The following is a 24573-nucleotide window of genomic DNA, read 5'->3' on the forward strand; positions in this document are numbered from 1 at the left end:
CCTCACGGTTTCTTCTTTCACTATAAACAAGGGCATTCGGCAGTAATGTGGCTGTCAAGCCACAATCACATGCCGATTCAGATCCGTAAAGAGTAAGCTCACCGCTTGGCTATGCTTTAGCGCTACTCTCCAGCTGTGGTGTGGCTGCTTCGTCCGGTGTCTGTGGAGAAGCAGTGAGGGGTTTAGTCCAAGAGTGGAGTTTTGTTTGCGCAGTGGGCTACAGTTCTATATGATCATCACTCCCGATCCTTCCGGTGTTGTTGCACACCGATCGATGACGGTCGAAATCTGAACATGCTTGATTCTCGAACGTACGCTGCATCGACTAAAGCGTTTGGGTATTCTACAGACCGAGCCAGACTCCAACAATCGTGCCAACCATCGATGCGAATACAACCCTGCCACTCCATCCAATGGCTCTCTCGGCACTAGACTCGTCATCCTGAGCATCATCCCCATCCTGAGAGTCTTCTCCATCCCGTGGACCGAATTTCTCGTCAAGCACCGCTTTCGCACTTATCGGAGCCCGACTTCCGTCCTGCACCTTCCCAGGTTTCAAACATACGACTTTTGCATGAACGCTGCGACCGGTAATACGGTTGGTGACGGGAGTGGTGGGATAGAAGTGTAGGATGTCCACAATGGGAAAGTTCAGTGCCACGTCGTAGTCGGTGTGAATAGGGAACCTGTTACCCCAACCGCTGCTCAGATTGCGGTCGTCGCAGGTAGGTACGGTGAAATTCTCAGTGTAGGTTTCGTTGTCATACTTAGCCCACTCCCGTATGCGGACGTGGTCAGAGGCGTTGAATGGTGCAGTGTCTATAAGCGCCATTAGTTAGATCTCGCCCTCTTTGTTGCCACGAATCCAGGACTTACCAACTGTCACAGCTTCGGCCAACATGCCTTCACATTCGGAAGGTATTTTGTGGTTGATAGTGTTGCAATCCTGAGATCCCCACACAAGGAATGTACTTGAGTAATGAGCCTGGAGAGCTTGCACACATTCTTCTCCAAGCATCGTCTTACAATCCCCATTGTCATCTTGCGCCCTCTCCAAAACTTGTCTGCTAAACGTCAGATTCGAGCTGGTGAAGTCCTGCAACGGGACAACGTTGTGGCAGAAACTCATCCGATTGCCTAAACGTTCTATATCCGATTCACCAACGTCGAACCATAGAACGGATTGAGTGTCGTTCTCGCTGATTCCACCTCCAGGTCAGATGTAAGGCCCGATATAAGATGAGATCTGCCAATTGATCCCGTTGTCTTCGGAGAACAATGGCACTAATTCGCTTGCGAGCCAGGACATGCTTAGAGCAGTTGTGTTGTGGGTGACGGAGGCATTGTATGCGAGGCCATCGGAGAGATCATCGCATGTCAAGGACTCGGGGTCAGAATCAGAAGACGATTGTGCGTACGCTGTCGTGCCTAGCACAGAAGCAAGGACTAGGTGTTTCATACGAGGAAGCATGTTGGATGGACGTCGTGGAGAACTCGTTGGGGTTGTTTTTCTCAGGCTGTAGAGCCATAGCAGTCGGGGTGACCGCCTCTTTCTTTATACCGCTCCAGTCATCATCACCCTGCTACATTCGGCCAACTCACAGTATAGAACCATGACATCACAGCCGCTTTGCCGTGGTGGCGGTTAGGCATCCTACATGCCGACGACAGAGTCCTTGGCAAATGAAACCACGACACCAGACATATACATTGATCCGCGAATTCGGCATCGCTTGTAAAATGTGATACACGAAGCAGCCATACAAAAGCATGCGATGCCTTCTTCCGAAGCCAATATAGGTAGGATACCGCATTGGTGTTCCTGCTTAAAATACACTACAAGAGAACGCCTGAGCCGAGATCCGAAAACATGCGGCACCCGGGCGTGTGAGCGACAACCACCACGAAAGACGGGGAAAGACCTGGAGGTGCTATAGCGTGTAATCTTCCTCAGCCTTCCTAATGGAGTGTCAAGGTGCGAACTGAATAGTAGTTATACATCTATCATATGGTGTGGTATCAGAGCATATACCTCAGCAAGCCTGCTTCTTCTTAATCATGCATGCGATCCTATATAATGTACAATGAACTAGCCGATATTTTCAGCGAATGCGATGATACTTGCACTCAGGATGATGTACACAAACGTTCTCCAACCGCTTCAAAGAAGTCTATTTCTTCGATGCTTTGCCCTGATATTCGATGTCGTACTGAAAAAACGAATCCCATATGCTTCCCTTCCTCGCGAGCGGCGACTTTCGAGAGTCACTAAGAGGACTTCTCAGATCGCCTTGACTTCCGAGTCTGCTTTTGACGGGAGATGTATCCGATCGTGTATTCGATGGGCCTGATATGGAGGTCTTGCGGGGGGATTGGAGCTGGGCGATGGAGGACTGCGTAGTGTTAGCAATGTAAGCAAAGGTTATGGTTCGGGGAGCTTAGATTTACAGAAAGCGAAAACCTAAGGTCCCCATAGTAGGTCGCGCACATTGCCTCCATTTCCATCGTCCGCAGACTTGTCTACGCCGTTCGTTGACGACTCCCTGAGATGGCTAGGACCATGTGTGCCAGCTGGGCTCGCGCCCCGTGTTGCTGTCGCAGAGTTTGGGTTCGAGTCGGGACGTTCAGCTGGCGAGAGCGCTTCAGCCGAATTGTGACGGCCAACTAGGGGCGCGCTCTTCTTGCTTGTCCCGCTGCTGCGGCGACTGTCGAGTGATTTCCCAAGTTGAGTTGCCGGGTCCATGGAGGACTTCTTCTTGGCTTTCTGCATCTCGCCCAGTCCGGTTTCTAGGCTGCTCTTCACCGTGACTGCACCTTTAATACCTGGGGTGCCTGGAGCCATCGCCTTCTCTTCAGTCGCCTCCAGCAGGTACCATCGTAATCCGTCGGATAGATCGAAAGGATTGTCGTCTTCGAATGAAATGGCATTGCTAGAGGCGACAGATCGACCATCTAACGATGCTCGAGTTGCACCATCCATCGTCTTGGAAAGGTCGACAACGCGCTCCTCCACCTTCGAAATGCGCGCTACAAGCCACTCTTTCCCTCCCAATCTATGCGTGTCCTGCTCGCGGAGGAAGAAATGTGGTGCGCCAACGTTGAAGGCAGCCCAAGGGCGATGGGCATTGTTGCGGGTCGGCAAGAAGAGTGCAAGGTCGCCTTCCTTGAAGGAGCGATAGGCGATCTTGTCATGCGAGTCAGCCTGGAAGCGATGGGCCTTGTCACGATATGCTCGGGCTTCTTTCTGCCACTTTCGTGCAGTATGCTCCATGTCGCGCATCCGCTTCGCAACAGCGTCGCTAAAGGTTTCGGTGTTGAAGAGCTCGAGCTTCTGAATAAGTTCCTGATACCGCTGATCTTCTTCCTCTGGGCTTGTAGATTCGGTCCATTGGAGGAAGTGAAGATCTCCGACGTCTTCCAAGAAACGCTTGAGGGGAGTGGGCGAGGGCGTTGTTGTACTTCGACTAAGTCCTGCACTAGTGTCTGTCATGATGGTGCTATTCCCAAGTCTAGACGCTCGCTGGAGGATCATTTCACCGTTCTCATGAGTGATGACGAATCCAAGTGTCTCGACTAGACGGATCAGACGCTCATGCTGCGTGTATAGCCGTTCACTAAGGTCCTTCGCCCGATGCATACGTTGGTGAGTACGGGACGAGTCCGCTTCCTCAAGCTTGCGGAGTTTCTTCTCTACGCGCATAAGCTCGACATCGAGGCTGTTGGCGTGCGAGCTCTTTTCTGCGAGCTCGGTTTGAAGACGACCAACCTTGGCCTCCTCCTCCTCAACGCGCTTCCGGAGAGCTTCGGAGCCGGTCTCGCCTTCAGCGAACTTGGCGCGGAGGCTATGTAGGTGCTCTCGTTCCTCTTCAAGTTCTGTAGTGATAGAAGTGACACGGGCCTTCTCCACGTCAAGCTCTTCGCGGACAGCTGCAACTTCCTTCTCGTGTTCGGCAAGCTTGGTGTTGAAGTCTTGTTCTTGCTCTTCGATCCTAGCATGGGCGTTTTCGTTGTCTGACTTTGCCATCGCCACAGCCTGTTCTAGCTCTTTTTGGTGGTTGAGTGATCGCGCTGCAAGATCTTCAAGTTGTGCGACAAGCGTAGCGTGATCGTCCGGTACGTTGGTACCTGGCGACAGGTGGTTGAAGGTTGCTGTCAGCGAGTCAAACTCCTGCGTGTTGACTGCTGAGCGCTCACGGAGCTCCGCTTGAAGAGCTTCGATGCGCTTATCTGCTTGTTTACTCTGTTCGGCAGCATCTTTGCGGGTTGTTTCGAGTTGCGAAACCAGCTCCTGGACTCTAGCATCTACACCTGTTCGCTCATTATCCCGACTGCCTAGGACGCGATCAAGTTCTTCTTCGGCTTCTTCGATCTTGGCCTTGCATGCGCGGATCTCGTCTTCGAGCGATTTGCGTTCGTCGGCAAATTCTTTTTGTTGCGCTCGCATGTTTTCCATGATGTTGTTCTTGGTTGACATGGCCTCCTCAAACTGGCGTTGCTGATCTGCATCCTCGTCTCTCCGTGCTTGCGCATCGCTCTCAAGTTTGGCACGAGCCTCTTTCTCCGCCGCGAGCTGTTGTTCAAGGCGAAGAATACGACGCTTGTCTTCTTGTCCTGTATTCGCCGAGTAGCGCCTGGAAGAGATCGAAGAGCGACGGGATAGCTCTTCTTGGGGTCTCGGTGAAGCGACTTCTGTTGTTGGCGTCGCGGGGTCGGTTGGGTCAGGTATACCGAATGAGGGAGGCGCGCCACCTATTGAGAGTCTGTTGGCCGTACTCTGGCGATGTACCAGATCCTCCAATCGTCGCACCCGGCTCCTATAGCCTTTCAGCTCCTCCTCGAGCTTTGCATTGCCCTCTTTGAGTACACGTAGCTCATCATCGCCTCGCATCATGAGCTGAGAGCCTCTGCCGAAAGCTGGCTCATGAACACTACCCATCTTGAAGTTCTTCGCGCGTTTGATCTGCTGCTTTGTAGGTCGGTCAAGATCCTTAATAGCTTGGGCAAATAATTCGGCTTCCGATTGCTGTCCATCCAGTCTCTGCAAGTCCTGGAGGTAATCTTGGAGCTCTTCTCGAGTGACCATCGGCCAGACGGTCTTTTCAGGTTGCACATTAAGCTCGAATCCTAATGAGCCACCTTGCAAGGCTTCGAGGTTTACAACATCTGATATTGGCTTCAGCCATCGCTTGCGCCGACGCTCTTCCTCTTCCTGAAAGGTTGCCATTTCCTCAGCAAGCGAGGATGTATCCTTCTCCATCCTTTCTGTCCACTCCCGTCTTCGGACGGCTTCGACTAGCAGTGTACCGTATACATAAGGCAGCCGACCGACGAGGGAAATGAGCTCAAAGGCAGCGACACCATCGTCTGGGATACTGATCTGCTCAAGTTGCGCGCCGACGCTCGCAATGACCGATTCGATGTTTGCGATACCCTGCATGCTCTCGACCGAGTTCCTGATGGCAGCGTTCTTCTGCTCCACCGCCCGTCGCACGAGATCGCTCATCTCCACGCTGTATTCTTGTATGGCCGGTAGAAAGTTTCGTGTGTGGAGCAAGGCCATTTTGGACACCTGCGCGACCGACTTCGGGTTTGCTTCTAGCCCCATGACGTGTTCAAAGTCCGACTCGACCTTCTTAACGACGGCATCGATCTCGTTGTACAGGCGCGTGGGCTCTTCGGAGTCATCAGCCATGGAACGGCTCTGGCTTTGGCCGACGGCGCCCAGAAGTTGGTTGTAATCTGTCTCGATATTCTCTAGCTGCATGCGCATCCTATCCATGTGTTTGCCAAAAGCCTCCCGAACGCGCTTGCTGGTTGATGTAGCTTTTTTGATCGCTTCGACGTCGAGGAACTCTTGGAGGGTCTTGCGAACAAGAGTACTACTGGGAATGCTCTGGGAAGATCTCATCTCCTTGGCCAAGAAGCGCGCGAAGTTCAAGGTAGCAGGCACCGTTCCCAGCTGCTCAAAGTCGGCGTCAAGCCGCCGTATGTTGTCCCCGGCTTCCTTCTCGACCCCGTCGTACCATTCCCTCGCTGCCTTGTACTTCTGGTCCAAGCCCTTGATGTGCGCATCGTGATTCCCGACGGCGACCTGGGTTGCTCTCTCGATGGTGGCTTGTTCGGCAAAGTGCTTCGAGGCGATCTGGGACATGGAGAGCGACCTTTCGAGCAGGCCAAAGGCCCAGTCGCGGCGGGCCTGGAAGAGAGCCTGCCATGCTCCGAGGTCGGTGTTCTTCGCAAGGTGGTTCGGCGCATCGTCGGGTTGGAAGGCATCGGGCAGTGGTGTGGAGGATATGGCAGCCTGCGGATTGTTGGAGAGTTCGCGACTGAAGACGAATATCTCTTTCTGTGGCACAAGTATTAGTGTGTGTCCTACAAATCCCACAGTAGACGCGTACCTCAGTTAAGAGCGCTTGGAGCTTGACGTGTTTGCCCTGTGTTGTGAGTAAGACCTGTTGCTCGGGCGCTATCTCGGTTGCCCTCGAGATCCAGTGCTTGAGCGCATCGACTGTAGTAAAGGCGACGGGATCAGCGTCGAGGCGCTGGCCCGTATGAGCTACAGCGATCTGTAGCGACATTCGGCCTTGCCCTCCGCTTGGTGGAGTTGTGTCGAAACCGTGCGAGAGCGGATTCGAGGCTTGGAAAGTTGAGGCGTGAGCACATGCGTACCAGATACCGCCAAGGAGGGTTAATGCAGGGATCGGCGCATGGGCCCCGCGAGGCTGCATCATAGCAGTCACCTAGAGGAACCATCGCGTGCCGTCAGGTGAACACGGTCTCGGTCGCAAACTTGAATTTACGTCAACACCGTCTGCGAGCATTATGGCGGCCAAAGGCGATGTTGGCATGGCAGACGCGACGGCCAAAACACAAGATCCAAACGACTACGCGGACTTGCTGCAAACAAACCATAGCGACGCGTTCGCGTTTTCAGATACCGAGGAGCTAGCCCTACAGCTCTACGATCAGCTCAAGGAACTTGAACTGCAGCAAAGCCTGCTACAAGCACAACAATCAGGCACGTCTCGCACATGGTATGATATAGCATCTTCGTATATTAATCGCCTTCTGTAGTACACGCGCATGACTTTGCATCACTTCCAGATGACCTGCTGGAGGAGCGCCTGACTATTGCGCAGCGCGAGGCTATGGAAGCGAGGGCAGAGTACGAGATAAGGAACAAAATCACACACAATGTTCTAGTAATGGATCCCGTTCTGAAAGCCGTTCATGGCGGCGAACAGACTCCATTCGCCGAGAAGTGAGTTCCTGGGCAGATCGCTCTGAATCATGGTCTGATGTTGTGTAGGCGCATACTGCCGCTGGTGACCGAGAACGATGCTGTTTCCATGATCCATGGCTCACTGACGTCGAAGCTTGCTTCTACGAATAAATTTCTGAGTGTGGCCGAACAGAACAACATTGTCGCAAATCAAAAGAACCGAGAGCTGGCGCAGACCATGCTTGCTCTGGCCGAAGAAATGAAGGCGCAGTCGGTGCAGGACATTGAAGATCCGCAATTACGTCAACGCGTCGATGCGGTCGATAAGGAGCTCAAGGACTCGCGACGGAGGGTGAGGACGTTGAAAGGTATATTATCAGCCATGATCGTGGGTAGCGGGATCAACTGGGCTGCGGACGAGGGTCTGACGGAGCTCGTCATGGAGGATGAGGACGATTGAGTGCCATCCATCCTTTCGTCTGCTGCTGCGACTATGGATGGATGCGAACTGTATCTGAGAGCAGCCGTATGTACACATTTAATGACTTGTTGAGGTGCCTGCATGCTGCTGCACGATCTTGCGCTTCATGATGTTTGTTGATGATAAACGTCATGGCTGATGCGAGAGCGGTGATGCCCAACGTCGTGCGTCCTATTTACATAGATGCAGACGGAACTTCTTCAGTAAGATGAGGGCCTGACAGCTATGGGTCACGTCGGGAGGGTACGCGAAAGTCTGTAGCCCTCGGTGGCTTTTGAAAGGGCGAGTCTGAGCGTCTGCTCCGCTGTTAGGGGCTTGAGAGGCCGATGGCCGAACACGTCCGCCACGATTCCAACGTGATAAGCAGCCAGGAGGAACAAAGAGTGTTTCTTGAGGCAAGTGGACGAGCAGTATTGGAGCAGTGTCTCGCATTAGCCTAGCGACCGCTTCCGTGCTCGGTCGGGCGAAAGTGCAGAGCCAGACCGCTGTGGCCGGAAGCGGGTGCAGAGGCCGCCGCCCATCACCATAGCGTGCCCAGCTATGACAGAAGGCAAGAGTCACGGCTTGTGCGGCAGAGTCTGCGACCAGACGTAGGCTGACATGTAACTTTGCTGCTCTGGGCTTGCTCAGAACACCAAACGGGCTGCAGGCGGATGCTTTGAGGGGTGGGCAGGTTGGGCGACTGGGACTGGATGCTGGGTGCTCTGGTGCTCGGGGAAGAACATCAGCCAGCCGCGCTATGAATGATAACGTCAAGGGCCGCTTCTGATGGATGCGTCCAACGAATGGTAGACCGTGTGCTTCTGCGTGCAATCTAACCAAACTTGAAACTCGCCAGGAAAGAACGAAGGGCAGCGCCTCCGCGCCCAGGGATGCGCCGTGTAGCCCGCAGCAGTGCGAGCACCTCCGAGCATACCTGGGCGACACCGACACGTCTGCTAGAAAGTGGACGGCAGTGCGAGCAGCAAAAAAGCGACAATGAAGCTGTCCACAATCGCTGGCATCTGCATCGGGCGCATGCGGTGAGGGAGCGCAGCATCGGCTGGGTGGAGGAGGGGTCGTGGTCCGGGTGCGTGTGCTATGGCAGTAGCAAAACAAGCGTGCCTGCCTCGTTCGCACCTTAGGTAAGCGGGCCTTGTTGTTGGGGGAGGGCGCGCCTTCCCTCTCACAAAATGTGCTGCTGAGCCCTCACCCAATTCCTCCCCTAACAAATCCGCCGCCCATACAACTTTCGCCCGCAAAGACGTTTGGTGAGTCCGCCTGCATTTTGACGAAGTCGCAACATCACCAGCACCACTTTTCGCAACCACACCCTTTTTCCACGCGTTTCCCCGGTCCAATTGCCCCAATATGGACTCTCCCAGCCTTCTTTCTTCCGTCTTCTGAACGTCATTACCTTCAGTCGATTCTTCATCGCCGTCGCCAGCACCCACTGCCACGCGCATACTGACCGCAAAACAGACCTCAGTCAACACTTCCAATTTGCTCCCATCTAGCTGCTTCTGTAAGTACCCACACCTTCTCTTACCCGAAAATCGCGCATCATCGCGTTGTGTTGTGGTGTTTTGCGACCGCGTCACCTCACGCGCATAGCAGCGCTGCACCACCATTACCCACTCACCACAACACTACTCCGTTTGCAGACGAAGACACTAGCTGTGGCCTATACTCGCATTCTCAATCTCACCAGCAGTCATTGTGCCTTCCTGCCACGCTACTCTTACCTACTCGCTGCTTGCAACCCAAACAGCAGCTAACAAGGAACCACAGCCATATACACCACTCAACCACCACCATGCCCAAGGAGAAGACCACCCGCAAGGCCGCGCCTAAGTCCAAGGCTGACGGCGGCAAGAAGAAGAAGGGTAAGCAGCTCACGTGCATCTGCAGACTCGGGTACTGATTCCAGCAGACCCCAACGCGCCCAAGCGTGGTCTTTCCGCGTACATGTTCTTCGCCAACGAGCAGCGCGAGAAGGTCCGTGAGGACAACCCCGGTATCAAGTTCGGTATGTTTGCGCTCTTTCTCCATCTTTGACTCCCCTCTAACATTGAACAGGCGAGGTCGGCAAGGTTCTTGGCGAGAAGTGGAAGGCCCTGAACGAGAAGCAGCGCACTCCCTACGAGGCCAAGGCTGCCGCCGACAAGAAGCGGTACGAGGAGGAGAAGGCCGCCTACCAGGTATGTTGATGCGTGCACTTCAAATTGATGATCACTTGACTAACCATCACCAGAACGCCGAGGAAGAAGAAGAGGAGTCCGAGTAGAGGCTATCGCCTCATTCGTGCTTCCACCAACAGCGTTGAAGATGTCTTGTCATGGGCGGCTAGGCTACCAAGCCTGTCTCGATTTCATTTGTGATCTTCCTACTTCTTAATGGGTTCGTTATCTCTCGCGGAGGAAGGTCTTCGGCTAGCCAATCTGTGGTTCATTTCGAAAAGGACGCTGGCGGTCAGTGCAAACCACGCTGATGGCGGGCGGTCATGATGTTTGGGCGTCTTACCCTCGACGTCGTGAAAGGAACATCACGAAGCTCATGACCAAGTCTATGTACACTAGCAATTGCGGTATGGAAAGTCTTTGCTGCTTCTACAATGTTCCCTCTGCTGTGTGACCGTGATGTTGATGCGATCAGGATTGGGCGTAGCACTACGCATGCTGATGGTAGCTCAGGTCCCAGCTCAGCCCCTGACGTTGAAGTTTGTGTCTTGCCTGCTGTCAAAAGTAGGCCATGACGGCGTGATAGACCCTTCCGTTCGTAGCAACCGGAAGTTGGCCCTCTAGCGACAGGTCTTTGACGTTTCCTCACACCGCCGAACCGGGTGCCCGCATTCACGGTAGGGGTTGTTTCCCTGGCTTCACAACCACACTTTCACGAACCCCACCCCCTCAATCCACTCACTCTACCTCAAGTCGCCTATATAATGTCTCTAACTCGTTCCTATTCCATCAATCAATCATTGCATCAAAGCGCCGTTGGGCTAGTGGTATGCTATCGCCTTCCCATCGTACATCGGACGACAAACAAGGCGGGGATCACGGGTGTATGAAATACCAACAATGCCTCAATTCGAATCGTAGAGCTAACAATCAATTAGTCAAACCCCGTACGGCGCATTGCTTTCTTTTTGCCGCTCCTCCATGGAAGGTGGGGTGTGTTTTTGGCGGGGGTGTCGCGTGGGAGTGAAGGCTTAGTGATGTAGAAATGAGGTAGGTGATGTCATTCTAGGAGGCATTGGGAAGGTGCAGGCGGTGAATCTCTTGTCCGGAAACAAACCCCTGAAGTGTGCTTAGGTATGCTCACTAGTGAATGCAAGATGCGCATGAGGCGCTGGTCTACAGTCTAGAGAACGTAGCTGGATGGAAGCTTGATCGCCGGTATAACTTTTCGACTTTGACAGATACTGAACATTGTCTGGGTATGATTTGAACGCCTAGCATTGCCGCCTCCTGGCAGCAGAAACACATAGATCATGGTAGGCACGGGGCAGTCCAACCACATCGTTACCACCCATCTCTTTCTCCCACCTTTTGGAAAGATATCCATTGACGTGAAAAGCACCCTATGCGAATGCGCAAGTACTACTCTCGTTGTAAAACCACCATCACACCCATCATGCCTAACATGACCTGCTTCAGCCATGGATGCTCGCTCAGCAGAATGGTAACGTATCCAACAAATGGTATGAAGCCGACGACGCTTCCGATGACATCTTCTTTGCGGTTCAGGAAGGATTGGCCGGCGGCGTAGAGTTCGGTGTCGTCTGCGAGGTTGTTGTCGCCCTTGGTCAGGAGGCGGAGGGGTGTTTTGCTAGTAGTTGGGTCAGCATGAGCTTTGTGGTAACGTCTGGAAACCTGCGAGCTGATCTTGACTCCTCCAACCCTCATTGAGAGCCTCAGTCACAGCGAAAGGGAAGGAGCGCAACTCACCCTCCTCCATATCTCCTCACAACGCGATGCACGATCGGGATGTCTTTGCCCTTGACGTTGTACACCACAATCTCGCCCACTTGTGTATCCGCCCCCCGGTTCCACAGGAACAGCAGATCTCCTCGTTGGAATGCAGGCTCCATGGATCCTGACAGGACGACGACAATGGGCGAGGGCGAGTCGGAGACCACGGATAGTCCTTTCCACATCATGAAGGCGGTTGACAGGACGAGCGCGAAGTTCAGGACTTGTGCGGCGAGTTGCCGCGGCTGCATGTTCGCAAGGCCCAACATGGCTGCGGATTGGGAATGCTGATGCGAAGGTTGGAGGTAGAGGTGCGCTCGTTGATCGTGGAGTAGGACGTGGGGCGCGCGACCGGGTCGTAAACTCGCGTCCAGAGAGTATAATCCACTGCAAACGTATTCGGGGGGTATGTGTAGAGGTGGGCGGCGCGGCGACTTGCGCGTCGGGGAATTCGTGTTCGAGATGTTGAAGCCAGATGTCCTTGGCTTCGCCCGGGCGCTGTTGCGGGCAGCTTAGTCAACCTCCGAGGTGTGAGCTATGAACTCCGCATCCCTTCCTACTAGTTGACCATAACAACATACCACACACTTCCAGATAGCGGCATACAACCCATAAGCCTCAGTCTCACCATGTATCGGTCTGATAACGGTTGAGAGTGACTTTTCGCGCGTGGGGGTCTGTTTTCGTCTTTCACCTGGCATGATAGCCCTCACCTGAGCCCGCCTTTACCCTGAGAACGTATCCACACGATGTCTTCTTATATTAGGCTTCGTTTAGACGCTCACATACAACACTGCTCAATTCTTCCTCCTCCCAATAGATTGAGATTTGATCTACAACTATCACACAACTATCGCTCACCAGCTCTCATTCCCCTCTGCCACTCTAAACGCCTCTATATTTCGTAACCAACAAGATCATGATGCGATTTTCCCCAGGTGCCCTGATACAGTACCAAACACCAACGTCATTCTTTCCACTATGGCCCGCAGTCATCTGTGAAGAAGACATGGCCACAGAAGAAGTCAGGGAAATACGACCTCATGGTAATTCAATTCTGGTGTTGCTGATGGGCGAGCAGTTGATCCTGTAAGAAACATTGTAGCTTGATGAATATCTTGACTCTGCTAACTCAAGAAGTCGCTGGGCGCATACCGAAGACATAGGGGAATATGACCCTTTCGCGCCCCATACGCATGCGGAGGTCATCGGGAGCACACCCGGCCTCGGTGATGCATATATAATGGCGAACAACGCGCTTGAATCAGGTCTAGATCTTGCTTACTGGAAAGCACAACTGATGAATCTAGTCAGCGACGCTTCAGACTCAGACAACGATGCGAACGACTCAGATGAGGATTCACACTCAGATCTAGAGCTGCGAGAGGCTCTCCGCTTGAGCCGAGAACACTACTATAGCAAACGATCGAAAGGATGGACTGCGAAAGGTTCTTCCAACTTACCAAACGCACCACTGTCATCAGCAAGACCAGCGAGGTTCCAGAGCAATCGTTGCGTTCCCGTCATCGCCGGCGCGGATAGTGCCCCAAACACGATTTCAAATGCATGGGAAGCTCCCTCGAGATCTGTCGCCATCTCATCGCAGCCGTCCAGAGTCCACCGTGACGCATCAACCCCGCAGGGTCGGCTACATATGAGCAGAAAGGATACGCCTATAGAACTAGCAGATGACTGTAGTACATCAATCGAATCGAGACAGTTCCAACCGGGTGGTTTCCTGGATAATCAGCTCCGCAGCTTGGGCCGTGGTCGGAAAGAACCCATCAACGACACCATCGAGGGTGAACTGTAAGTTTTTTGATCTCTCAAAACTTCTCAGCTAACATGATTAGGTCCGAAAGCAAGGAATTTGTTGAAGTTCTGGTCGGACCTGACCAAGAAATCGATACGTTTCCACTGCAGAGCTTATGGAACCGACACTATTTCAGGGATCCCAAACAGGGCCTTCTTTTGATTGATTACAACAAAAGAGGGATGTGGGAGCTCAAACATCCTTCTCTGTTCGACATCAAGCCGGACGATTTCGTCTTCGTCGCAGAATACCTGGAGAGTGATGACTTCGGACATCGGAACCCGCAAGATGGCGAGGAAATGACAGAGGCATTCGCGCAATGTGTTGCGGCATGGGTCACCGCGGAGAAGTTGGGCATGTCAGACATGATGGACCACACCGTTGAGAAGCTAGAGCGCTTGGAACCAGAAATGCTGGAGATCTTGGTGTTCTGTCGACATGTTTACGCACGCGAGACAACTTCAATCTCCCATGAATATCTTAAGGGTCATTTGGCCGTATACATTGCGGACAACTTCTGGGAATATATCAAGGACGACCACTTGAGGTCGAGCTTCATTGAGCTACTGCAACACTTCCCAGAGTTGCAGCAAGACGTTTACGAGCGGAGGATTCTGGCGCTGAAAGAATGCGTTGATCAGAGTCAAGAAGATAGTGATACTGACATGGACTGAGTATGTCATGGCTCATCGGGTTGTTCTTCTGGTTTACGTGTTTTGCTTTCAAAAAGTTCAATTATGTTTTTCTTCTAGGTTGAGAGAGGACGAGGAACAAGTCTCTTAATATCTTCATCATTGCACTTGGAAAAGCTATTCCAGTCCTGAGCATGTCTTGCCAGAAGCCTCTTTCACATCCTTTATCCAACAGACAAGTCGAATGATTGCCCAGCTTCAATTGCAGTATCTTGAACAATGCAAAGAACAAGCCTCAGTCGGAGTCGCTTTCGAATTCCGGGACATTCGGATCTAGGCGAATGTGGTCAGTATGTCATCTTGTTTGTTGCCTGCTCATCGCGCAGATACATACCTCGAAGTGCCATGTACTCCAACGTACCACCAGCCTTCTCCGCAAGATTATCCCTCACCAGCGTCAACTCCTCTTCCGAGAGCAGCGTATCTGTGTCTGCCATATCTATCGAGAGGCGAATGGCCTGATTACCCGGGCCGAGTCTCGATACAAAATCCAGGAGACCATCCATGGTGAATTTGGATATACCGGAAATAGTAACGGTACGTAGATTTGGCAAGCTGGCGAGGTGAGGAAGCACAATGTCGTTGAGCTCCAGGCCGCTTACGTACAAATCCTCTAGCATTGTGAGCTCGGCGAGAATGGTGACGAGATGTTCATCCCGCAGCACCTCCGGAAGGATGAGGTGCAGATCTCGCAGCTCTGTCAATTGCTTCAAAGAGTCCACGAGAGTATCCAGATCATCTCGAAACATGCCATCGGTATCGCCACTCAGGAAGAGCACCCTCAAAGAAGACTGCTGGTGTACGAGAGCCTGATGGAACGTCTTGTGATCTTTTAGCGTGTACGAGTCTATCTCTAGGCTGCTGAGTTGTATCTTCTCTTCGAGCAGTACGGGCGTGATGAGTGCGGCTCCGGATTGCATTTTCGAGAAGCTGAGGCGTTGTAGATCTGAACATTTGCGTAACCAGGCAGTCGTCTCGAGGAAGACGTCATATTCTGTCGCTTCCAAGTCTACAGTACCATGTATGTCCTCAATGCGCAGCGTTCTTAAGGCTGTACATCCTTGTAGTAGCGACAGATGCGGTATCGACTCGTTCGAAACGCACAGTCTCAGATCCTCTAATGAGCTTCCATGGTGATTAAGAGCTAGTAGTGACTCGGCGCCGGCCTTGACGTCGCTGATGGTTTGGAGTGTTTGGAGCGTGTTCGGTCGCATTGAGGAGAGGAATTTGGCGAACTTGTGATCATTGTCTTCTGAGACCCAGGTATAGATCATAAGAGATTTAAACTGCGGACAGTGGTCGTAGATAGATGCATGGACCAGTTCGTCTTCTAGCGGCTTTCCGTCCCACAGCTCAAGGCTCTGTAGTCGAGGAAGCCGGGGCGTCCATCGTACCAGAGCACCAGGCTGGACTAGTATAGTTAGCTCATATCCGAATGCTGAGAGGAAGGATGTACTTACGTTCCCCGCTGATGATCTCCAGGGTTGGAGTATGCTGTGTGACCACTGCACCACGTTAGTATCGTACTGAACAGCTTCGCGCATTTATCAAACCTTCACCAATCGCATCAATAATATCCGCTGTCTTTATCCGAGTATACTTTCTGCCTTTGATGTTCGTCCCTGTCTCAGTCTTCTCGAACTGCTTCAACAGCCCGGAGAAGAATTGCCTATATTACAATCAGAGTTGGTGGTGTCTGACATCGAAGCTGTACTGACTTGGAAACTTTCGCACGGAATTGGTCGTCATCGAGGAGATATCCCAGATCCCGAAAGTCTAGCGATTTGATATAACGGCAGTATGGGAACAGTGTGACATCGAGTGCAGATGCGACAATTGATCGCCAAAGAATGGACCTAAATATGGGTATACGAAGTCAGTATTTGCCTCATACAGTTCGCACGGTAAAGGTTACGTACCATTTTTGGATCGTGAGAAGCTTGGTGGCAGCTGGTAAGCCATAGAGATCTTCTCCTCCACCTCGAACAGGCGCGAGATGATGAGATCTAACGATCACTTCAGTTAATTGACGATAAAGTAGCGAGGCCAATGCGACATACTTATACAGATGAGTTAATGCAGGTACGGCGAGAGCACGGCTTGCGCAAGCACAGTTGAAGAGTGTGTCGAACTGTTCTTGATTCGCAAGCTCTTCGCATAGGAGATGCAGAATATCATCAGGAAGCACTGATTGAGTCATTTTGTTTGCGCTTACGAGGGCTGAGATCGTGCTCCTAAGTAAGGTGAATAGATGGCCGCCCATCAGAGTAGGCGCGATGATGTCAATGCGCTAGCGCGTGTTTGACGCGCTCTCCCCGAGGTCCCGCTTTCGGTCGCTGGGGCTCTTCGCGAACCCACCAAAACACCCTGCGACAAATGCGAGCAGTCGCACGAAGACAAAATGGTTGTCCTCAACTTCACCCTGAAGCCCGAGGCAGCGTCAAAGGTTCACGATCTGCTTGTCTGCCTTGGCAAGTTCAGCGAGACTGTAGCTATTGAAGCGCGTCGCGAAAAGGTAGGTTTGCCGCTCTTCCTTTCAGCCAGTCCGGCATCTCATACGTCCTGCGTCAGTTCACATTTACCGCTCTCAACTCTTCCAAATCCGCATACGCCGCCATCACATTAGACGGTCGACAATTCTTCGCCAGCTATGAATGTGTGCCGACTTATGGCGGTCCTGACGGCCGCTTCACGTGCAGTATGTACACCAAAGCGCTCTTATCGGTCTTCAAAAGTCGCTTGTACGACCCGCTAGGGCGTGATGGTGCGATCGATCGCTGTGAAGTCAGTGTGCAAGAGCGGGAAACCGAGGCGCAATGTCGGTTCATCGTCAAGATGATCTGCAACCAGGGTGTCATCAAGACCTACAAGCTCACATATGAAGCCGTGGACGTCATGCATGCACTGTTCGATCGCAACGCGGCGAAAAACAGGTGGAGCATGCACTCCGGGGCTGTGAAGGAGTACGCTGAATATTTCGGTACCAAGACCGAAATGCTCGATATCTTTGCGAGTGAAGACGGACGCTGCGTATTTAAAAGCTACACAGAAAAGATCTCGAACGGGAAGGAAATCCTGAAGCACCCACTTGTCACAGCCGTCGCAGTCAATACTTCCGACTTCGAGGAATTTACTGTGCAGGCGGGTATGCACATCATCATCAACGTCAAGGATTTCAAGGCAATAGTCGTCCATGCAGACACGATCAAGACAAGCTTAAAGGCATTTTACTCCCAGCCAGCGCGACCACTCCAGTTCAGCTATGGAAGCGATGGGCTGCTCTGTGAGTTTACGCTAATGACTTCTGGCAACCACACCGCCGCTCCATCTGCGCCAACACCTGCGACGCACGCAATGAGCAGCAGACAAACCTCTCGCACGACCTCAACCACAACTGCGGAGCGTGGACAGAGTCGCAGCTTCCGATCTAATATGCCACCGCCTGTGCAACCAGCATCGCGACGCGATGCCTCTGGTCGAGTGCGGAATCCAGGATCTCGTCAAGTCTCGGCACTGCAAGCACAACCTGCCCGTGACGATTCGGAAAGCCTCTTCGTACCAGAGGATGAGGACGCAGCCTGGGCCCCGGTAGACTATGATAAGGAAGAGACTCTGGGATGGGACGCGAATGCCAACAATGATGCTGCAGCTTTTCCAACATTCACGGACAGTGGTGGTGTGTCGAAGACGAACACGGCGGACAGCAATGAAGTGTTTGAGCCTACGCAACGTGTATCGCAGATCAAAGGACTGTGGTAGTCGCCTGACACTGACGACCGCATATTGCACGAAGTGGCTGTTCAAGGCCCCAAGCAAATTCCAGCTGTCGCAATGGGTACACATTCGCATCTCCAATGCCAGCGGCTTATCAGATCTTATGCATCGTCTTAACTAGTGTATCTCCTGTCTTTCCGCAAGATCATGGAGGCTATCAACTCTGAGACTTGTGGCAAGGTTGCAATGGAGCCGTTAAGATTAAACTGCCGGAAGCGTGGTACTCCGAGGGAGGAAATGGTTGTTAACCTTCGCGCACACATCGCAGCATTATTGCTGTTTCACACATAGTGTCACAAATGAGAGAAGTCGCAAGTATAATGTACTGGTTCACTAGACCGGTCGATTGAACGGGACGCTGAACATCCTGAAGAACACGTGCATGAACTACAGCTATCCAACTGCATCATACACGAATGCGTAGTACGTTTTAGAAGAGGCAAAGAAAAAAAGATGCATCGAATTGTTTCCTCTGTTGCGTGATGAGGCATATGGTACTCTTGGGGTTCGTGATGGCGATGGTGGCTTGATATCTGCGGGTCGGCGTGGCCGGTCCATGAGATGCTTGCCTGTTTACAGAAGCGACTCAATGTGCTCAGACTTTTACGTTACTGAAGATGCCTGACAAGGCTTCTTCTGCTTACGCTGATCTACCGAATTGTCAATATTAGGAAATGGATTCCTTCAAAGCTGACCTAGGTATAATTGATAGAACAATGGATATCATCCAGGAAGTCAAGGGCAGCACGCGCACATGTGTACGAATTTGTGCAACCTTCTACAGCGTCGGCTGCGCAGCTTCCACGGCCTGCGACAGCATCAAAGGTGCGAGTCGATGACGTGGATCTCGCGTACGCGTATTCGCGGATGGTGGGGCTCCAGGGTTGTCTAGAGAAAACGATGTAGGGGATCTTACTACATGTTGTATCCAGACGATAGTGAAGCAACGCCTGCATACTCTTCTCGATCGACAATGGCACCCAGACGCATTCTAGTAATCGCTGGCTCGGACAGTTCGGGTGGGGCGTACGTACGCGTGCATGCATCCGCCCTTCATCAGCCACACACCACTAACCATGCTGCCACGCCAACAGCGGACTAGAAGCAGATCAGAAGGTCATTGCAGCGCATGGCTGCTATGCTATGACGGCTACGACTGCTTTGACAGCCCAGAATACTCTAGGCGTCCAGGACATACACCATACCCCGCCGGACTTTGTGCGGAAGCAGATAGATGCTGTCTGTGAAGATGTGGGCGTGGATGTGGTCAAGACAGGTATGATGACATTCAGAGAGACACCATTTTTTGGTGAACGCGCTGATAAGATACAGGCATGCTTGCATCTGCTGAGACCATTGTGGTCGCTGCGGATGCTTTGAAGAGACATGAGATCAACACCAGTATCGTTGATCCTGTACGTCTCAGATTCCATTCTAGATCCCTTTATATGAACCAAAACGAGCTCCGCGCTGTGCTGACTACTTGAACAGGTAATGGTGTCAACATCAGGCTCACAGCTCCTTCCCGAATCAGCCATCGAAACCCTGATCCAACACCTTCTCCCTCATACAACGCTTCTCACACCAAACCTTCCTGAGGCTCGCTTGCTTCTCCAAACGGCCGGGTACGATATCCCTGATCCGAAGAATGTTGATGACATCGTCTCGATGGCGCAGCATGTCCGGTCACTAGGACCCAAATGGGTGTTACTGAAGGGGGGCCATTTACCATTGACCCACGGCCGGGTAGTGAGCACGCACGACAGCGAAAAGGAAGTCGTTTTGAACATCCTCGTGGGCGATGCTGGAGTTACCATGCTAGAAAGCCCATATCTGCAATCGAGGAACACGCATGGGACAGGGTGTTCATTAGCATCCGCTATTGCGTGTAACCTGGCGGAAGGAATGTCGATGGCCAAGGCGGTCAAGAAGGCTAATCTGTACGTTGAAGCAGGCATCAAGACAGCTGTTGATATGGGAGGGGGAAGCGGCCCAATCAACCATTTCCACTCGATGTACATGCTGCCTTTCGCGCCAGGCAACTTTATTAGCTATCTGCTCGACCGAGAAGACGTGCAGAAGCCGTGGAAGGAATATACCCAACACGAGTTCGTGCAGAGTATGGGCGCTGGGACATTGCCAGTGGAGAAGTTCATGTACTACCTTGTGCAGGACTACCTCTTCTTAGTAAGTATATGCCCAAACATGTTCATTTCCCGCATGGAAGTGAATGACTGACTAGTGCTGAGGTCCAATTTGCAAGAGCGAACGCGCTGTCTGCATACAAATCTAGCAATCTGAAAGACATTGGGTACTCCGTGCAGCAAGTTGTCACCCTCCAGGAAGAGATCAAGCTGCACATCGACTTTTGTAAAGAGTATGGACTATCGGAGGCCGATATCATCGAGGAAGAGGAAGACCAAGCCACCACGGCATACACCCGTTATGTGCTCGACATCGGCATGTCGCAAGACTATCTTGCTCTGCAGATTGCGCTTTTGCCGTGTCTCATCGGTTACGGCATTATTGCCAAACGTCTCTACGAAGATCCCAGCACCGTGAGGGTGGGAAGCAAGTACTGGAAGTGGATTGAGCAGTATGTTGCAGAAGAGTACAGGGAAGCGATGATGAGGGGCAGTGAGCTGGTAGAGAAGCATGCCGAGGGACTGAGTCCGAGTCGGGTGGAAGAGCTGGCCAAAATCTTCATACACGCTACAAATGTAAGTGCTAGGCTGAAGATGACAGTCGGTAACATGCTAATGCTGTATAGATGGAGAAGGGGTTCTGGGACATGGGCCTCAGAGCTGGTGATGGGCTAAGGTGAGAACCAGGGCACAGGACTGTATCCTAGAGTATCGGAGAGCATCGGGTTGTCTCGTCATCGTGCAGGGGTACACTTTCACGTTCTCACATTGCTGCGAGAACTCTCGCGTCAACGGGAAAGCTGGAAATAGGATTCCTAACACCAACGCTCTATCTTCTTGTTGCGCACTACAACCTTGTAAATAATTTTTTTAAAAAAAGTAGAGGTATACAAAAGAGTACTGCGAGCAATTCTATCTTTTTAGATTTTTTACTAGAGGGTGTTGTGGCAGAATACTAAGGAGTGCCCACTATTAGCTTATTTCTGGCTTTCCCGTTGACGCGAGAGGAGAAGTAGGCATTAGGGCGTGCAATATGCGGGTCGCAATGGAAAATGCTTCACACTCACCCAGATGCAAGGCCCACAGTGGCGACATGGTCTTCGGTTTTCTTGGTGGCTTCCCCGGGCTGATAACGGCAAGCTCCGCCCTTACCCAACTGGGCGAGACCCTGGTGCTAGCGGTGCTAGCGGCGCTAGCGTCTCAAAAAATGTGCAAGCGCAACAGAGGCAAGGCAACTTTTCCTGTCGCGCTCTGCCCTCTGACTTCCTCTCACCCCAACTCGCAACCTCTACAGTTTGTGCTTCTTCTATCGCACAACACGCGACACTTTTACAGTCGCTCTACTGCAACTAATATCTTCTCGTAGTCTCCAGACTTCGACACACGCTCCCTTACTCGATCGGTTCCCCCTTGACGCCAGTCTCTACAACACACTCTCACATCATGTCTTCCTACGGAGGCGGTTACGGCGGCGGCGGTGGTGGATACGGCGGCGGCGGTCGCGGTGGTGACCGTGGCTACTCGAACGGGTACGAAAACAGCAACGCTGGATATGGGTCTTACAACAACTCGACAAGCCATTATGCATCGTACGGGTAGGACGATACACCCCCTTCACACGGGAACGGCATCACAGTCGTGGTTCTTGGACAGCCCTCCATCTGCTACCATTCTTTCTCTCCATTCTGCGCGCAGTCTGAGTTCGATCGTCCTGTCAGGCTGTCTCACAGTCGAAGCGGGCGGTCGCTTACTCGATGCGACAACGTAGAAGCCCCCTTCTGTCACTCATCTCATCTCATCTCAGCGACATCTGCTAACATCTATCTAGTGGCGGCGGCGGCTACGGCGGCGGTGGTGGTGGCTACTCCGGCGGCGGTGGTGGCTACGGTGGAGGAGGTGGTGGTTATGGCGGTGGCGGCGGCGGCTTTGGCGGTGGTCGCGACGGCGGCGACCGCATGTCGCAACTCGGCCAGGGCCTGAAGCAGCAATCATGGGGTATGTTCCATTGTCTCGTATAGGCTCGGCGCAACACTAACACTTTCCAGATCTCGACACGATGCCCAAGTTCGAGAAGTCCTTCTACAAGGAGGATCCCGCTGTTACTGCTCGCTCAGCAGCCGAGGTTGCCGAATACCGCAAGGAGCACCAGATGACCGTCAAGGGTGAGAACATTCCCAAGCCCGTCACAACCTTCGACGAGGCTGGCTTCCCATCATACGTGATGAACGAGGTCAAGGCCCAGGGTTTCGCCAAGCCCACCGCTATCCAGGCTCAGGGTTGGCCCATGGCTCTCTCCGGTCGCGACGTTGTTGGTGTTGCCGAGACCGGTTCCGGAAAGACGTTGACCTACTGTCTTCCTGCCATCGTTCACATCAACGCTCAGCCTCTCCTCGCCCCCGGCGATGGCCCCATCGTCCTCATTCTCGCGCCCACTCGTGAGCTTGCTGTCCAGATTCAGCAAGAGATCAGCAAGTTCGGAAAGTCCTCGCGCATCCGAAACACCTGCGTCTATGGAGGTGTTCCAAAGGGTCCCCAGATCCGTGACCTTGCGCGCGGTGTTGAGGTGTGCATTGCCACCCCTGGACGTCTCATCGATATGTTGGAGGCTGGAAAGACCAACCTTCGCCGTGTTACCTACCTGGTTCTCGACGAGGCCGACCGCATGCTTGACATGGGTTTCGAGCCTCAAATCCGCAAGATTATCGGACAGATTCGCCCTGACCGTCAAACCTGCATGTGGTCCGCTACATGGCCCAAGGAAGTTCGCCAGCTTGCTGCCGACTACCAGAAGGACTGGATCCAGGTCAACATCGGTTCCATGGATCTCTCTGCCAACCACCGCATTCAACAGATCGTCGAGGTCTGCACAGAGTTCGAGAAGCGTGACCGCATGGCCAAGCACCTCGAGACCATCATGAGCGACAAGGACAACAAGATCCTCATCTTCACAGGTACCAAGCGCGTTGCTGACGAGATCACCCGATTCCTTCGTCAGGACGGCTGGCCGGCGCTTTGTAAGTTAAATCGCATGTCATGAACTGATCACCGCTAACTCATCTCCAGCTATTCACGGCGACAAGCAGCAGAACGAGCGTGATTGGGTCTTGAACGAATTCAAGACGGGCAAGAGCCCCATCATGGTTGCCACCGACGTGGCTTCCCGTGGTATCGGTATGATTGCAAACCCCCAACACTCCCCCCTCCTCACCTCCCCAACTATTATTATGCGTGAACTGCCATTGTGCTCTGCTTAGGTCGTCTTGTGCGCTCGTTACACTCGCTCCCATGACATCGTCCAGGGCTTGCCTCTCTCGAATCTGATCCCCAGGGATCCTTGGTTACGCTGGCGAAGCTTTCAGTCTTCGCTATCTTCTGTTTCTGGTATTACCAAGGTACTACTGAAGCAAGCTGCTTGAGATATCTGACTTACATAAGTCGCACTCTCTTCCAAGGGTTTCTGGACCAGGAGACATCCACAGCCTTCCCACTGGACTTGATGCCGTGACATTCGTTGTAGCGCACAGAGACGGTTGCATGCAACATACTGCAGCTTCACGCGATCCAATCATGATCGTCGTTTGCTCGTTCCTTTCATCAGTCACTAACCTTTGCTCTTCAAGATGTCCGCAACATTACTCACGTGTTCAACTATGACTACCCGAACAACTCGGAGGACTATGTCCACCGCATTGGTCGTACTGGTCGTGCTGGCGCTAACGGTACTGCCATCACCCTCTTCACCACAGACAGTATGTATCTTCGACCCTACTCTGCAAACCATTCACTAACAGATTCATCAGACTCCAAGCAAGCTCGTGATCTCGTCCAGATTCTCACAGAGTCCAAGCAGCAGATTGATCCTCGTCTGCACGAGATGGCCCGCTACGGTGGCGGCGGCGGTGGTGGTGGTCGCTGGGGAGGTGGCCGCGGCCGTGGTGGAGGCCGTGGCGGAGGCCGTGGTGGTAGGTGGTAGAAGTCCCTTCGACACCGAGCGAGATCTAACGCCCATCTCAGGCTGGACCGGAGGTAACAGCGATCCCATCCGCAACAGCCGCTGGTGATCACTTTATCCATCGCACTTGCTTATTCACTTTGTCAGAACGATGAGCACCCTTTCTCCAACCTGCTATCGGCGTTGGAGGCAATCGTTTCGGACTTGCTTCATCTTTCATCCCATTTCCTCGTGCGACGGAAAGCCGCTGTACCTGCTCAGGTTCTGTCGTACCCTGATACCCCATGGACAGAGCTTTGATCTTCATGCATGGACACGATTTCAGTATGGTAGGATGGTTCTTCTACATTAGACTGGCATTGTTTTGTTTTCCTCTATCGAGGTTGCGCCTATTCAGCAATCCCTTGCATGATGGCGCTGGTGGCGTTCGTGTCCAGAAAAAGTTTCTGTAACTGTAATAGCGATATAGAATACACGTACTGCGTTTCTTACTATGATATCCGCTTGATCTGACTGTCTTGCCTTGCCTTGTGCTGGATCTA

At 52.6% G+C, this 24573-nt stretch overlaps 10 protein-coding genes across 10 annotated transcripts; 6 read left to right on the forward strand and 4 right to left on the reverse strand.

Annotated features, from left to right (window-relative positions):
* Window positions 1–343: 343 nt before the first annotated feature.
* On the reverse strand, window positions 344–901 carry J4E90_000722 (uncharacterized protein; the record flags this gene model as incomplete). The annotated part of the gene is made up of 2 exons (XM_051430317.1): window positions 344–819; window positions 877–901. The coding sequence occupies 2 exons, from the start codon at window positions 899–901 to the stop codon at window positions 344–346; spliced, it is 501 nt and encodes a 166-aa protein (XP_051295804.1).
* Window positions 902–2171: 1270 nt separating this feature from the next.
* On the reverse strand, window positions 2172–6578 carry J4E90_000723 (uncharacterized protein; the record flags this gene model as incomplete). The annotated part of the gene is made up of 3 exons (XM_051430318.1): window positions 2172–2393; window positions 2489–6346; window positions 6399–6578. 3 exons carry the CDS (start codon window positions 6576–6578, stop codon window positions 2172–2174), a joined length of 4260 nt encoding a protein of 1419 aa, XP_051295805.1.
* Window positions 6579–7205: 627 nt separating this feature from the next.
* Window positions 7206–7682, forward strand: J4E90_000724 (uncharacterized protein; the record flags this gene model as incomplete). Its single annotated transcript, XM_051430319.1, has 2 exons — window positions 7206–7261; window positions 7310–7682. 2 exons carry the CDS (start codon window positions 7206–7208, stop codon window positions 7680–7682), a joined length of 429 nt encoding a protein of 142 aa, XP_051295806.1.
* A 1816-nt stretch (window positions 7683–9498) lies between these two features.
* On the forward strand, window positions 9499–9969 carry NHP6 (Non-histone chromosomal protein 6; the record flags this gene model as incomplete). The annotated part of the gene is made up of 4 exons (XM_051430320.1): window positions 9499–9568; window positions 9616–9711; window positions 9762–9883; window positions 9937–9969. The coding sequence occupies 4 exons, from the start codon at window positions 9499–9501 to the stop codon at window positions 9967–9969; spliced, it is 321 nt and encodes a 106-aa protein (XP_051295807.1).
* A 1315-nt stretch (window positions 9970–11284) lies between these two features.
* On the reverse strand, window positions 11285–11925 carry SEC11 (Signal peptidase complex catalytic subunit; the record flags this gene model as incomplete). The annotated part of the gene is made up of 2 exons (XM_051430321.1): window positions 11285–11513; window positions 11633–11925. 2 exons carry the CDS (start codon window positions 11923–11925, stop codon window positions 11285–11287), a joined length of 522 nt encoding a protein of 173 aa, XP_051295808.1.
* Window positions 11926–13310: 1385 nt separating this feature from the next.
* J4E90_000727 (uncharacterized protein) lies at window positions 13311–14143 on the forward strand (the record flags this gene model as incomplete). Its single annotated transcript, XM_051430322.1, has 2 exons — window positions 13311–13465; window positions 13510–14143. 2 exons carry the CDS (start codon window positions 13311–13313, stop codon window positions 14141–14143), a joined length of 789 nt encoding a protein of 262 aa, XP_051295809.1.
* Window positions 14144–14396: 253 nt separating this feature from the next.
* Window positions 14397–16361, reverse strand: J4E90_000728 (uncharacterized protein; the record flags this gene model as incomplete). Its single annotated transcript, XM_051430323.1, has 7 exons — window positions 14397–14434; window positions 14496–15572; window positions 15622–15666; window positions 15715–15830; window positions 15880–16017; window positions 16081–16167; window positions 16222–16361. 7 exons carry the CDS (start codon window positions 16359–16361, stop codon window positions 14397–14399), a joined length of 1641 nt encoding a protein of 546 aa, XP_051295810.1.
* A 201-nt stretch (window positions 16362–16562) lies between these two features.
* J4E90_000729 (uncharacterized protein) lies at window positions 16563–17920 on the forward strand (the record flags this gene model as incomplete). The annotated part of the gene is made up of 2 exons (XM_051430324.1): window positions 16563–16676; window positions 16733–17920. The coding sequence occupies 2 exons, from the start codon at window positions 16563–16565 to the stop codon at window positions 17918–17920; spliced, it is 1302 nt and encodes a 433-aa protein (XP_051295811.1).
* Window positions 17921–19269: 1349 nt separating this feature from the next.
* J4E90_000730 (uncharacterized protein) lies at window positions 19270–20759 on the forward strand (the record flags this gene model as incomplete). The annotated part of the gene is made up of 4 exons (XM_051430325.1): window positions 19270–19350; window positions 19427–20122; window positions 20185–20655; window positions 20706–20759. 4 exons carry the CDS (start codon window positions 19270–19272, stop codon window positions 20757–20759), a joined length of 1302 nt encoding a protein of 433 aa, XP_051295812.1.
* Window positions 20760–21522: 763 nt separating this feature from the next.
* On the forward strand, window positions 21523–24140 carry DBP2 (ATP-dependent RNA helicase dbp2; the record flags this gene model as incomplete). The annotated part of the gene is made up of 7 exons (XM_051430326.1): window positions 21523–21608; window positions 21908–22074; window positions 22125–23093; window positions 23143–23250; window positions 23700–23828; window positions 23880–24041; window positions 24094–24140. The coding sequence occupies 7 exons, from the start codon at window positions 21523–21525 to the stop codon at window positions 24138–24140; spliced, it is 1668 nt and encodes a 555-aa protein (XP_051295813.1).
* Window positions 24141–24573: the final 433 nt, after the last annotated feature.

The sequence above is a fragment of the Alternaria incomplexa genome (genome assembly GCF_024043165.1).
Source record: "Alternaria incomplexa strain BMP 0042 chromosome Unknown scaffold_1, whole genome shotgun sequence".
In the NCBI taxonomy this organism is placed as follows: Eukaryota; Fungi; Ascomycota; class Dothideomycetes; order Pleosporales; family Pleosporaceae; genus Alternaria; species Alternaria incomplexa.